The following is a 13,578-nucleotide window of genomic DNA, read 5'->3' as shown; positions in this document are numbered from 1 at the left end:
GGTCCTGGAGCATAGTAGGTACTTAATAAATGCTTACTGACTTAACTTTTTTTTCATAATCTCTGCTTTCCTACAAATTGGCTGTTTTTCAAAATTAACAGCTTGTTTTTACATGGATTTTTTTCCCATTCAAGAATTATCCTACAGTGATTCTATATGATACGCCTCAAGGAATATTAAAATGTCAGATCAATCAAAAATGCTGATGACCCAAAGGGTGCAGTGTGCTGTATCACAATAACAAAGATGAATTGTATGTAAGAAGTAGTATAAAAATCTTTATCACAACCAGAAAGAAGATGAGCTAGGAATGTAAGGAACTTAAGGAGAGAAGATGAGATAGCTTATGTTTTGGATTGGTATCTACACAATATTAAAAGCAACCAAGGAAGGCCTCTAACATATTGGATAAAAACAAGGACAAGAATAGTATGGGATGATAAGGAATGGATAGGATACAACCTGTACCAGGAAAGGATAAACTCATATAGAAGAGATCCCAGATCCATCAAAGTGGCAAAATAAAAAAACCCGCAAATTAGTGATCACATCCTTAGGAGAAACCCTGTAAACCCTATTATGGTAAATTAGAATGGCAATGTGCATTGGTTACCAAGAACTTTTAATGAAATGTTGTAATTGAGATACCATTACTTTTTTAAAAATTAAGTGAAAAAACAATTTCCATAACTCAAAATATTAAAAATCTTTTCATTTCTCTCAAATAATCTCCAAATCAGTTCTGACTTCTCTTGTTACATGAATAGTACTTCTATTTAAATATGCCTCACTTTATAAAGTAGATGTATTCTTGGGAGGACAGAGGAGCAAGTGCAAAAATAAAATTTTAGAAATTGCATCATATTTTAAATGTAGTAGGGGATCATGCTATCCTAAAAGAATCCAACAATAAATTATTTTGTGGAATAAAGACTTATTTTATAATGTAACTTCTTGTTGTTCAGTCATGTGTGACTCTTTGTGACCCCATAGACTGTAGTGTCCATGGGGTTTTCTTGGCAAACATTTTTGCTATTTCCTTCGCCAATGGATTAAGGCAAACAGAGGTTAAGTGACTTGCCCAGGGTCACACAGCTAGTAAGTGTCTGAGGGTAATTCTGAACCCAGGTTTTCTTGACTCTAGGCCCAGAGCTCTATCCATTAAGCTACTTCACTGCCTCCTATAATGTAAATACTTGCCCCTTGATTTGTTTATTTTAAACATTAGAGTTTTTGCATACTGGGTTTGCTTAAAGTGGAACATACATTAGTAGCTGGTTTTATGATAATTGTAAGTAGTAGCAGTAGTACATATACATTTCATAAATTAAAAAAAATCTTATAGCACATTATAAATATTTGGTAACAAGTCCCAACCTCTGTTTTCACAAGAGTAAAAGAGAGCCAGGCTTTCCTGAATCAGTGAAGTGTCTAGTCCAATAAATGGTATGGTCAAGATCTGTCAACTATACACCATATACTACCCTTTCTAACCAAGTGCATTCATTTATCTGTCCTTACTTGTGAGCACTAGATCACCCCATCCTAGGAGCTGATACTTTCTTTGCAAGAAATATATAAGAAGCCGCTGGATGAGGGAGAAACTGGACTAGTCTGCACTGCCCAACTGGCCCCGATCTCAGCTCCAATCCTGACCTCTAATTTACAGCTTGTTCCTCAGGTGCTCCCAAGAAACATCCTTTACTCTTCATTTCTAGCTTCATGGCAGCTCTCAGACCCAACTCCCTTACCATCCACAATCGTGACACCAATGGCTTTTGATCATCACATGTATTCTGTTGTGTTCTATGCACTCAATTCTGCTATGTATTAGTTGCCATTTCTATTTTTTTTAGAAAATGTTTTCTATTTCTTATACAATTCTATACAACATATACAGACATTGACAACAATGTTCACCTTTTGACAAATTCATTGACAATTCAGAGTGTGGCTTCCAACAATGAGTTTCAGTTTACATGGGGTTGGGGGGTGACACCCAGTTTATTTGGTGGTTATCCAGAGTCCATTTGCACCACGGTTTCTTTGGCTATATGGATGCAGGGCTTACTTCCTGGCTGTTCTCCTCAATCTTTAGTCCCAGATTATCAAACCCAAAGCTGGTCAGTTGTGGCACATTGCTTTCAGGTGGCTCCACATTTCGCGTAGGGGTAGAACAATATAAGATGAAGCCCACCATGATGACACAGAAGGAGAGAATGTAGAGCCCTGAAAACTGAAAGGAAGAAGAAGGCATTAGGCTTCTGACCATGCTCATTGTAAACAGTCATGGGGGAGAGGGGGGCATTGTGACACTGAGAATAAAGCACTGGACACAGAGGCAGAAGATCCAAGTTCAAATTCTATCTCAAACACTTACTAGCTGGGTGACAACAGACACATTAGGTTAAGACCTTTTTTTGTCTCGGGTCCCTAACATGAACAATGGAGTTCATAAGAACACCAACCTATGATGTGGGGCAGCTAGGTGGAGCAGTGAGTACAGCACCAGCCCTGGAGTCAGGAGGACCAGAGTTCAAATCTGGCCTCAGACACTTGACACATTTACTAGCTGTGTGACCTTAGGCAAGTCACTTAACCCCAATTGCCCTGCCCCCCCCAAAAAAGAATACCATCCTATGGGATGGTTGTGAAGATAAAAATAAGGTAATATGTGTGAAAAATGCTTTGTAAAACTTAAACTGATATATAATTGTGATATTAAACACACTTTTCCACGTGGCCTTTTGCCAAAGCATCACTTCACTCAAACTTTTCTTTTAGCCCTTTCGGGTTTGGAGAGCCTGTTAGTTCTATGATCTCATGTGAGCTTCACAACATGCTATGAGGTAGGGCCTGCAAGTATTATTATCTCCATTTTACAGATTAGGAAACTGAGGCCCAGTAGATGAACCGACTAGCCCATCGTCACACAGTTCATAAGTAGAAGAGGCAGGATTTTAACCCAGGTTTCTTCTGGCTCCAAATCTACTACTTTTCTCACTACACGGACCTGCCCAACACAATACAGAACATACCAGTGTTCACTGATGAACCCATAAGCTGTAGAAATATTAGGCGGCAAATTTACTTCTGCATTTTTATACATCAGAGATTTAGACTTGAGAGGGCTCGAAGGTCACTTTGTCTACTCCCTTCAATTTACAGACAAGGAAACTGAACTTATAATTAGGAAGGCAAAATGAGTTGCTGAAGGTCAAGCAGATCATCGTAAGTGGCAAAGCTGGGATTTGAACCAAGGTCCTCTGACTTCAGAATCCAGAACTCTTTCTTCTGCACCCCCACTGCCTCTATAGAACCTAGCTTGAGGTAGAAATGCAACATTCTTGGAAACATCCCACCCCGATCCAGAAACAACAACATTTGTAAAGAGATGACCCTTTAAAACAGAACAAGCGCAATACCAGAACAGGCCCCAAGAAATCCAGCCCAATTCAACTCTATGTTCCTAAGGTGGCTTGAGGTGGACAGAACATAGTGCCTTTTGATATTTCATGAGAGGGTAGATTCTGAGCCTTATTTGATCTCTTTAAATGATCCAATATTTGTTTGTTTTTTCACTAGTCCCGCTCTTTAAAAAAAAAAAAAAAGCAAAAAGCAGATTACAAAAGTACCCAGCAGGGAGGAAAATTATCAATATCAACAATTAATAATTAGTGAACACAGGCAGACTTATGGTTGTTGTTCAGTCATTTCAGTCATGTTCAACTCTTTGTGACCCCATTTGGGGTTTTCTTGGCAAAGATACTAGAGCAGTTTGTCATTCCCTTCTCCAGCTCATTTTACAGGTGAGGAAACTAAGGCAAATAAGGTTAAGTGAATGGCCCAGGGTTATACAGCCAATAAGTGTCTGAGGCCAAATTTCAACTCAGTTCTTCCTGACTTCAGGACAGCACTGTATCCACTGTGCCACCTAGATGCCCTAAAGAGTCCTTTACCCATCTATTTTTTTCTTATACATTCCCCTAAATCCTTCTCTACCATGTTTTTGATGCATATAGACGCACAATTATTTCAAGTCTATGCTTCCATAAGTCCATTTTGGGCATTTCTTTCCAAAGCTCTTTTTCTTCCGTTTTTCCCACTTTCCTTGGCTCTGTTTCTTTATTGAGGATTTGTAGATTCACCAAATGTTACAATTTACTCCACCTAGTGACTGTCTTTATAATAGGTCTCTTGCAATGGATTTCCAAAGGAGACTCAGAATCAGAAAAACTAAAGGCCTTCCTATGCTGCTAAAGCAACCATCTTGTTTTTTGATTCCATGAACAATGAAATGTCTTTCTTCTTTTGAAGAATGTGTAGACAGTGCCAGCTTTTTTTCCCCAACTATTTCTTTTCTATCATTAAAACAAAAATGTGGTTATGAGACAGCACTTTCCCCCATTCCTTGCAGAGTGGAGGACCATGGATGTGGAACACTGCACGTAGAGGCTTTTTCAATATGCTGGCTAGGTTTATCAAGTTAAATTTTTTTTCCTCTTTTTTATTCTTTGTTATAAGGGATGACTCTGAGGGATCAGGAAGGGGAAGCATACACCAAAGTGATGTAAAAACCAAAGATAAACAAAATTGACATAGAAAAAGAAACCCAGAGAGAGCAGCACAGTATGAATAGGTGTAGATAGGTTATATTCTTCATCACTGAAGGGAAACCCAAACAAATTCACTGGAGTATTGGAGAATAATTTTTAAATTGCTGCAAGTCTGGAAGCATGTTTCCCTTGAGAATGTTTTAAAACAAGGGTTAGCAAAATAATACTCAGGCCAAATCCAGCCCGCTGCCTGTTTTTCTTCAGCTGGTGACCTAAGAATGTATTTAACATTTTTAAACGTGATAAAACTTTATTTTAAAATATAAAAACCCTCTTAGCTTATGTTGTTGTTGTTCAGTCATTTCAGTCTTGTCTGACTCTTCCTGACCCCATGTGGCAAAGATACTAGCAAAGACACTGAAGGGGTTTGCCAATTCCTTCTCCAGTTCATTTTATAGATGAGGAAACTGAGGCAAACAGGGTTAAGTGTCACACAACTAGTAAGTGTCTGAGGCCAGATTTGAACTCAGGAAGATGAGTCTTCCTAACTCCAGGCCTGGCACTCTATCCACTGTGCCAACTAGCTGCCCTCTTAGCTCATAAACTATACAAAAACAGCAACAGTTTGCCAATACCTGTTTTAAAACACCAATACGATAAAATATCAGCATGATGTTTTAAAAACAAGATTTTGTTCTGTTTAGAAAGAAAAGAGAAAGTACTCTCCTACTCATGTGGAAAAGCACTGTGATCTGTCCAGGCCCAACATGGAAGCTTGGAAGCTATGGGAGAGGGCTTCAATTATCTGGCCGCCTACCAGGACTCTCTGTGATGAAGCCAGAGCTGGTAAGACATTCATGACTTGCACTGATAATCTCAACAAGGAAAAATTATATTCTGCACATGATTTTCAGCACCAAGTAGTCACTGGTCGCTGAGTTGGAAATAATGGGAACTTTGTGAGGAAGTGACCATTTCAGCTTAGAGTATGTGATTCAGGGAGAGAAAACCAGAAACAAACCTAGTATTTTGGGAAGGGCTTTCCAAAGTGTTCAGAGGAAGAACAGGTAGGATTCATGGATCAAAATGCTATAGGGAAGGTAAGCTAAAGATAGAGAGGAAAGAAGCTCTTAAGAAATTATAAAGACAAAAAGAGAAGGGACAATAATGAAGAATAGGAGGAGTTACTCAAAGAGACCAACATGAGTGCACACAAATCTCATCAACCAACTTAGATTTTTTAAAAGAAATGTTCAGAAAAATGTGGAAGCAAGGACAAGGAATAGAGATAAGTAGAGGATCTGTGATTCATTGGTTTAGGGAACTTATAGATGATTAAACTCCCACTATAAATGGAAATTGGCACCTTCTCTGCCAGGTCCAGTAAGGTCTTACTTATTGAAGATTTGCCAAGAGGACTGATAAGTTAAATGACGTTCCCAGGGTCATACCAGAATGTGTCAAAGATGGGACTCGAACCCAGGTGCAAGACTGGGCATGATATAGTAGGTAAACTTCAGCATGAGCTGAGGGGAGTTAGAAAAGCTAAAGATAAGAAAAAAGGTCTGTGTAGTTTTTTTTTTTATTTATATTAGGGAAAAGAAGAGGGTTTAAAAAAATTAGGAATCCTGTTTGGGATAAAAGAGACTCTGAATAATGACCACAAAAAAGAAGGAATACTTTCTATTTTGCTTCTTCTTTTTTTTTTCTGCCAAGGAGAATGAACTTTGGACTGGAAATAACAGGGGCAAAAAATGGCCCAAAGTACAAGTAAGGAGATAGTAAAAAAGTGCCCACATATTCTGAATGAGTTCAAGCCAACTGGCCCAAAAGAACTCAAACTTCAGGTCCTAAAAGAAATGGCCAATGTGCTTGCTGACTGAACCACTACTGGATCTTCAAAAGATCATGGAGAACAAGAGGCATGAGGGGTAATGCAGGACTCAAGAAATTTTCCTCATTTTTTTTAAAGGTAAGAGAATGAAGTCTTCCAACTGGAGGCCAGTGAGCTTAACTCTGACTCCTGGAAAAATTCTATAACATATGACTGAAATGATGGCTAGTAAACACGTAGAAAGAAAACAATATTCATAAAGAGCCTACCTGGCTTCATCAATCAATCAATTAATCAATAAACATTTATTAAATGCCTTTGTGCCAGATATGTATATCAGCGTAATTCTATAGCTATGGCTTACCTAACTTTTAGAACCTCATTAAGTAAACCCTCTTACATTATTCTCATGGAAAATATGGACTAGACCATAGGACAATTAGATAGATTCAGTATTAGTTAAATGACCAGACTCAAGGAGTCATCATTACTGGCTTGATATCAACTTGGAAGAAGTCTCTAGTGCAATGCCACAGGAATCTTTGATTGGTCTTGCGTGACTTAATATTTATATCAATGATTTAGGTAAGAGCATAGATCGAACACCTATCACATTTCTGGACCACAAAGCTAGGAGAAATAGCTGACACACTGGTTAAGGAAGTCAGAATTCAGAAAGACCTTGGCAGGCTGAATAAGATGAAATGAATAATGAGAAATGAAGAGAAATATGATAAAAATCAAGCAAACCATGAGAATATAAAGTGAATAGACTTGTTCACCACATCCTGGAATATGAAAACTTCAGAATACCTATTCTACTGAACGTGGGTTATCCCGAACTAAATGATCTCTTATATAACTATACCCATAAAAAACTAGAACTTATTCACTTTTTCAGTCAGTAAATCTCAGCCACCCAAAATGCAGACATAACTCCCTAAAGGAGTTAAAACACCTCTACAAGACTCGCTTTGCATCCTAATTATCCAATTTTGGCAATAGAAATTCTACAGCTCCACAGTCAGAGAACCAAAACTGAACTATGTGGACCATTGGTCTGATTCAATACGCCACATGGAATTTCTTGTGAACATAAGAAACTATAATTTAATAGATTATTTTGCTATACAGCGACAATAAACATGCTTTCAGCTTTAGAATATTTGTCTTCACCAGGGGGTGGAGCCAAGATGGTGGCTGGAAAGCAGTGACTTGTGTGAGCTCCCCACCAAGTCCCTCCAAAAACCTATAAAAATGGCTCTGAACAAATTCTAGAACTACAGAACCCACAAAATAGCAGAGGGAAGCAGGGATCCAACCCAGGACAGCCTGGATGGTCGCTGGGTGAGGTCTATCGCGCACGGAGCTGGGAGCAGGAGGTGAGCTGAGCCCAGTGCGGCCCGCGTGGACCAACCAGACTGGGAGCCAGGTGGAGTGGGCCCTAGCGCCCTGAATCAGTGAGCTGCAGCAGTTACAAGACTTCTCAACCCACAAACACCAAAGACAACAGAGAAGGTTAGTGAGAAAAACTGCAGGGTACAGAGTGAAAGTTTGCCAGTGGGCCACCACCCCGGGGGCAGCGGAGGTGGGGCAGCTGAAGGAACTACAGCTGCAGTTGCTTCTGGCCCCAGGCCCACCTGGTGGGAGGAATTAAGTGGCAGATCAGAGCAGGAGTCAGAGCCTGCATAAGATCTGAGTCCAGTCCAGGTTGGGGGTTCTTGGGGAAGGAGGAGTGCTGGTGTGGCAAAGCTGACTGTAATTGCTCTGAAAACAACAGCACATCCCCTCAAGCTTGGAACAAAGTACTCTTTACTCTACAAGCAGTCATACCCTGCTGAAAAACTCAAGGGTCAAATAAGTTGCCTGAGAACATGGCCAGGCAGCGAAAACGTACTCTTATTCAGTCTCAGACTTTGGAATCTTTCTTTGGTGACAAAGAAGACCAAAACATACAGCCAGAAGAAGTCAACAAAGTCAAAGAGCCTACCACAAAAGCCTCCAAGAAAAACATGAACTGGTCTCAGGCCATGGGAAGAGCTCAAAAAAGATCTGGAAAAGCAAGTTATAGAAGTAGAGGAAAAATTGGGAAGAGAAATGAGAATGATGTGAGAAAACCATGAAAAACAAGTCAATGACTTGCTAAAGGAGACCAAAAAAAATACTGAAAAATACACTGAAGAAAACAACACCTTAAAAAATAGACTAACTCAAATGGCAAAAGAGCTCCAAAAAGCCAATGAGGAGAAGAATGCCTTGAAAGGCAGAATTAGCCAAATGGAAAAGGAGGTCCAAAAGACCACTGAAGAAAATACTACCTTAAAAATTATATTGGAGCAAGTGGAAGCTAGTGACTTGATGAGAAATCAAGATATTATAAAACAGAACCAAAGAAATGAAAAAATGGAAGACAATGTGAAATATCTCATTGGAAAAACCACTGACCTGGAAAATAGATCCAGGAGAGATCATTTAAAAATTACTGGACTACCTGAAAGCCATGATCAAAAAAAGAGTCTAGATATCATCTTTCAAGAAATTATCAAGGAGAACTGCCCTGATATTCTAGAGCCAGAGGGTAAAATAGAAATTGAAAGAATCCACAGATCGCCTCCTCAAATAGATCCCAAAAAGAAAACTCCTAGGAATATTGCTGCCAAATTTCAGAGCTCCCAGATCAAGGAGAAAATACTGCAAGCAGCCAGAAAAAAACAATTTGAGTATTGTGGAAGCATAATCAGAATAACCAAAGATCTAGCAGCTTCTACATTAAGAGATCAAAGGGCTTGGAATATGATATTCTGGAGGTCAATGGAGCTAGGATTAAAACCAAGAATCACCTACCCAGCAAAACTGAGTATCATGCTCCAAGGCAAAATATGGATTTTCAATAAAATAGAGGACTTTCAAGCTTTCTCAGTGAAAAGACCAGAGCTGAATAGAAAATTTGACTTTCAAACACAAGACTCAAGAGAAGCATGAAAAGGTAATCAAGAAAAAGAACAAGAAAAAGAAATCACGAGGGACTTACCAAAGTTGAACTGTTTTGTTTACATTCCTACATGGAAAGATGATGTGTATGATTCATGAGACCTCAGTATTAGGGTAGTATTAGGGTAGCTGAATGGAGTATGCATATATATATGTGTGTGGAGTATGCATATACATATATGTGTGTGTGTGTATGTGTGTGTGTGTGTGTGTGTGTGTATGTATATATAGACAGAGGGCATAGGGAGAGTTGAATACAAAAGGATGATATCTAAAAAGAAATCAAATTAAGGGATGAGAGAGGAATATATTGAGAGAGGGAAAAAGGGAGAGATAGAATGAGGTAAATTATCTCGCATAAAAGTGGCAAGAAAAAGCAGTTCTGTAGGAAGGGAACAGGAGGCAGGTGAGGGGGAATAAGTGAATCTTGCTCTCATCAGATTTGACCTGAGGAGAGAATACCATACACACTCAATGGGGTATCTTACCCCATAGGAAAGAAGGAGGAAGAATAAAAAAGGGGGGATGATAGAAGGGAGGGCAGATGGGGGAGGAGGTAATCAAAAACAAACACTTTTGAAAAGGGATAGGGTCAAGGGAAAAAACTCAATAAAGGGGGATAGGTTAGGAAGGAGCAAAATATAGTTAGTCTTTCACAACATGAGTATTGGGGAAGGGTTTTACATAATGATACGCATGTGGCCTATGTTGAATTGCTTAACTTCTTAGGGAGGGTGGGTGGGAAGGGAAGAGGGGAGAAAATCTGGAACTCAAAGTTTTTAAAAACAGATGTTCAAAAAAAAAGTTTTTGCATGCAACTGGGAAATAAGATACATAGGCAATGGGGCGTAAAAATTTATCTTGAAAGGAAGGGACAAGGGGATGGTAGGGGAGTGGGGTGACAGAAGGGAGGGCTGAGTGGGGAACAGGGCAACCAGAATATACGCCATCTTGGAGTGAGGGGGAGGGTAGAAATGGGGAGAAAATTCGTAATTCAAACTCTTGTGAAAATCAATGCTGAAAACTAAATATATTAAATAAATTAAATTTAAAAAAAAAGAATATTTGTCATCTGAGATAACAGCCAGTTACAGTCAAATATGTCTTGCTAAGCATAAGCAGCCAGGTTTTAAGCCTCTTAAGCAGTCACTTCTAACAATCTACCCATCTCAGTGGTCAATCCTTCAACTAGGAACATGACTAGCTCCAAGGAAGAGCACTCATGGAAAGATAAGTTTTCTAGACAGCATCAATCTCCACTGAAGCCCTGCTCTGATCCTCCATCATGGCATGAAGGTAGTCCTGGGTTCTTAAAAGCCATGCCACTGGAGCACTTGTCTTGGCAGACCTAGTCAAGCTCATTGATAGACTATGTGCCTGTCATCTGAGAACCAGCTTATTTAAGTCTGGAGATGCTCATCACCAGTTTGGTCAATGGGAAAAAGCAACCAACAAAGATTAAATACTACGCAAAGGGGTGGAGGGGAAGAGGGGGGAGTGGTAATTTCCAATTACAGAGACAGCAGCCACCTTGATTCTACCACAAAAATAATGATTTCTTAAAATGTGAGGACAGCTTCAAAAGGAAAAAGGCACAACACTGAATCAACTCTGCTACCAAAGGCTAGTTATCAAGTCAAAGTCAGCATCTCAGCTATAAACTCAAATAATTGTGGTTGTAAAGTCTGTTTGCCAATGAATTTTGTATTACCTTTGTGTGTGTAGCATGAGCAAGGCATCATGGGGGAGAGGGGAGGAGGGGGGGGAAATTATGATTTTTTTCATTTTTGTCTTTGCATCCCTAGTGACTAGCGTAGAGCCAGGCACATTTTGAGAACAAAGGAAAAGCAGCAACCTCTGTGAGTAGTAGTAGGAGCTGCCCCACTGGAGACCCAACTGGAACTGGCCAGTTGGGCAACATAGCTCCTTCCTTCCTTCTTTCCTTCCTTCACTTCTTTCTCTCTTTTTCTTTCTTTCTTTCTTCTTCCCTTCCCTTCTCTTTCCCTTCCCTTCCCCTTTCCTTTCCCTTTCCCTTTCCCTTTCCCTCCCCTTTCCCTTCCCTCTGTCCACACAGGGTACCATACCCTTACCTTCAGGTGCTCTGCCCAAAGGAATATAAATTTTAATCAGTGAAACCTCCAAGATATCTTGGTGTTTACTAGCTAGATTTTTTTGCTTAAGGACCATGCCTTAAACCCAAATCATTCTGGCTGTCACTGATTGGCCAACAATAGGTTCCAGTCCAAGCACCATTTAATGGTCATTGTTTGGGCTCCAATTAGCTCAGAGCAATTGTTTCTGTTTTGGCCAGAAACTCTGAGGATCTTCCCCTCCCAGATTGATTCTTTTTTTGACTAGATAAAAGAGGCCATTCTTTGCCTGTTTCTTACCTAACCTTAATCAATGAGTGGGTGTTGCCTCAGTCAAACTGAAACCCATTAAAGATCTTAATTTAAAAAGGCCCAGGATCTCCCACTGCAACAAGGCATCCTAGTCTATATCTTGAGGCTGGATTCAGATAGCTCTTGAGGCTGGTGACCTTGCACAGCCCTCCTTCACTTAAATCCAATTCACTTGCGCGTCACAGCATCAATTCCCTGATGTCACGGTCCTCTTCAGGAGCAAAGGACAAACAACAACAATGTCAACAACAGCCAGGCACGTAATAGATGCTGAAAGAAATGGTTGTTGATAGATCAATGTGAGAAACTCCCGGTGTGGACACTCTCTCCTCTGATATATACTCCAAGTGTCACTGTCTCATATTAGAGTGTTGCCATGGGGCACTGAAAGGTTAAGGGATTTGCCCATGGTCACACAGCTAATATGTGTCTGAGGCAGGCCTTGAACCCATGGTCCTGACTCCAATGTCTGACTCTATCCACTACAACATCTTGTACCCTGCTGTAATAGTAATCAGGGTGGGATTTTTTGCTGTTTTTTGTTTGAGTGCTTCTCAGCACTGAGATAATCAAGTGCCTTTGGTTAAGTCTTGCCTTTGTTTCAATCTGGAGTCTTTGGTTGAATCAAGAGTCCTTGATGACCTGCTTAAGTCACAAGAAAGCCTAGTTCATATGGGTTTGAGTCGCATGGTTATAATGCCCTCTGACCCTGAGTAGGGTATATATGATCTGAGGTTGGTGTTTTATTTTGGGGCTCTCATTCACTGAAAGAGTATTGTGTGGTTTGACCAGACGAGACTCTGGGTAGCCATCATGGAGCAACCCAGATGTTGTTGCTTCTCTCTCTGGAAACTATGTATGTATTGCTATGGATAGACTGGTTTGGGTTATTTGCTCTGTTTATATAATTTCTGCTTGTAATTTCTGTTTGTATTCTCTCTGAAGTCCAGGGTGCTGGCTTTTCCCCCTGAACTAAGTGAATGGTATATGTATGTTTAATTAAAGTAAGATTGTTAACCCCTTAAAGTTGCTTTCCTTAGAAAAGCAGTTCAAAGAACCTGTGCTAGCAGCCCTCCTATGTGCTGGTGTTATTGGCCTTACACTTCCACAGTAGCTGCAAGCAGCACTGTTGTTACACCTACTTATTCAGCACAATAAGGGGATACAAAAAAATAGAAGATGGTTTCTAAGGAGTCTGCAATCTAGTCAACCAATCTGACCAAGGCAAAAAAGTCATGTCTCAGTTTTTTCCATTCAAAAGTGATACTTTAACATGATCGATGTGACAGTCACCTTTATTATTTGATATAACAGGAAAACAATAGGACTGGGAGACATGTGTGCCCTTGGGCAAGTCACTTATTACCTCTATCTCATTATCTCAAAAATGAGGAAAGTAAACTAGACAATCTCTAAAATTCCTCACTGCTCAAAAATTCTATCATTATGTTAATAGGAGAATTAACATCAGAAATGGAATTATTCTAACTGCTATCAGTGTACAAAACCAGAAGTATTTCTGTCTCCCCACATTTCCCATCCTATAGTTCTCATGCTCTGGTTTGTAAGCAGAGGGCATGGAGGGTTAATGGAAGGGGATAGAATAATAGGATCTGAGACTCACGAAGGCCCAACTATTTTATCATGCACACCTCTTGGTATATTGGCTCCACTCCTGCTTACACAAATTTAGTCTCTCCAGAAGTCATTGCCCTGTAGTCATGGCCTCCTCTGCCGAGCAAATTGGCTATGCTTCATTAATTTGAAAGAGCTTCTCTGGCGCACTTTCACATTC

At 39.9% G+C, this 13,578-nt stretch overlaps 1 protein-coding gene across 1 annotated transcript in view; it reads right to left on the bottom strand.

The window, feature by feature from the left end:
• Positions 1–607: 607 nt before the first annotated feature.
• Positions 608–13,578, bottom strand: part of SLC35F2 (solute carrier family 35 member F2) — a 74,870-nt gene continuing 61,899 nt past the window's right edge. The window contains exon 8 of the mRNA XM_036745789.1: positions 608–2,236. Within this exon, the coding sequence (XP_036601684.1) occupies positions 2,051–2,236 (186 nt within the window). The 3' untranslated portion in view covers positions 608–2,050. The remainder of the gene's footprint in view (positions 2,237–13,578) is intronic.

Source organism: Trichosurus vulpecula, chromosome 2 (assembly GCF_011100635.1).
Source record: "Trichosurus vulpecula isolate mTriVul1 chromosome 2, mTriVul1.pri, whole genome shotgun sequence".
Lineage (NCBI taxonomy): Eukaryota > Metazoa > Chordata > Mammalia > Diprotodontia > Phalangeridae > Trichosurus > Trichosurus vulpecula.
Note: the sequence above shows the minus strand (reverse complement) of the source record. Positions and strands in the feature narration are given on the sequence as shown.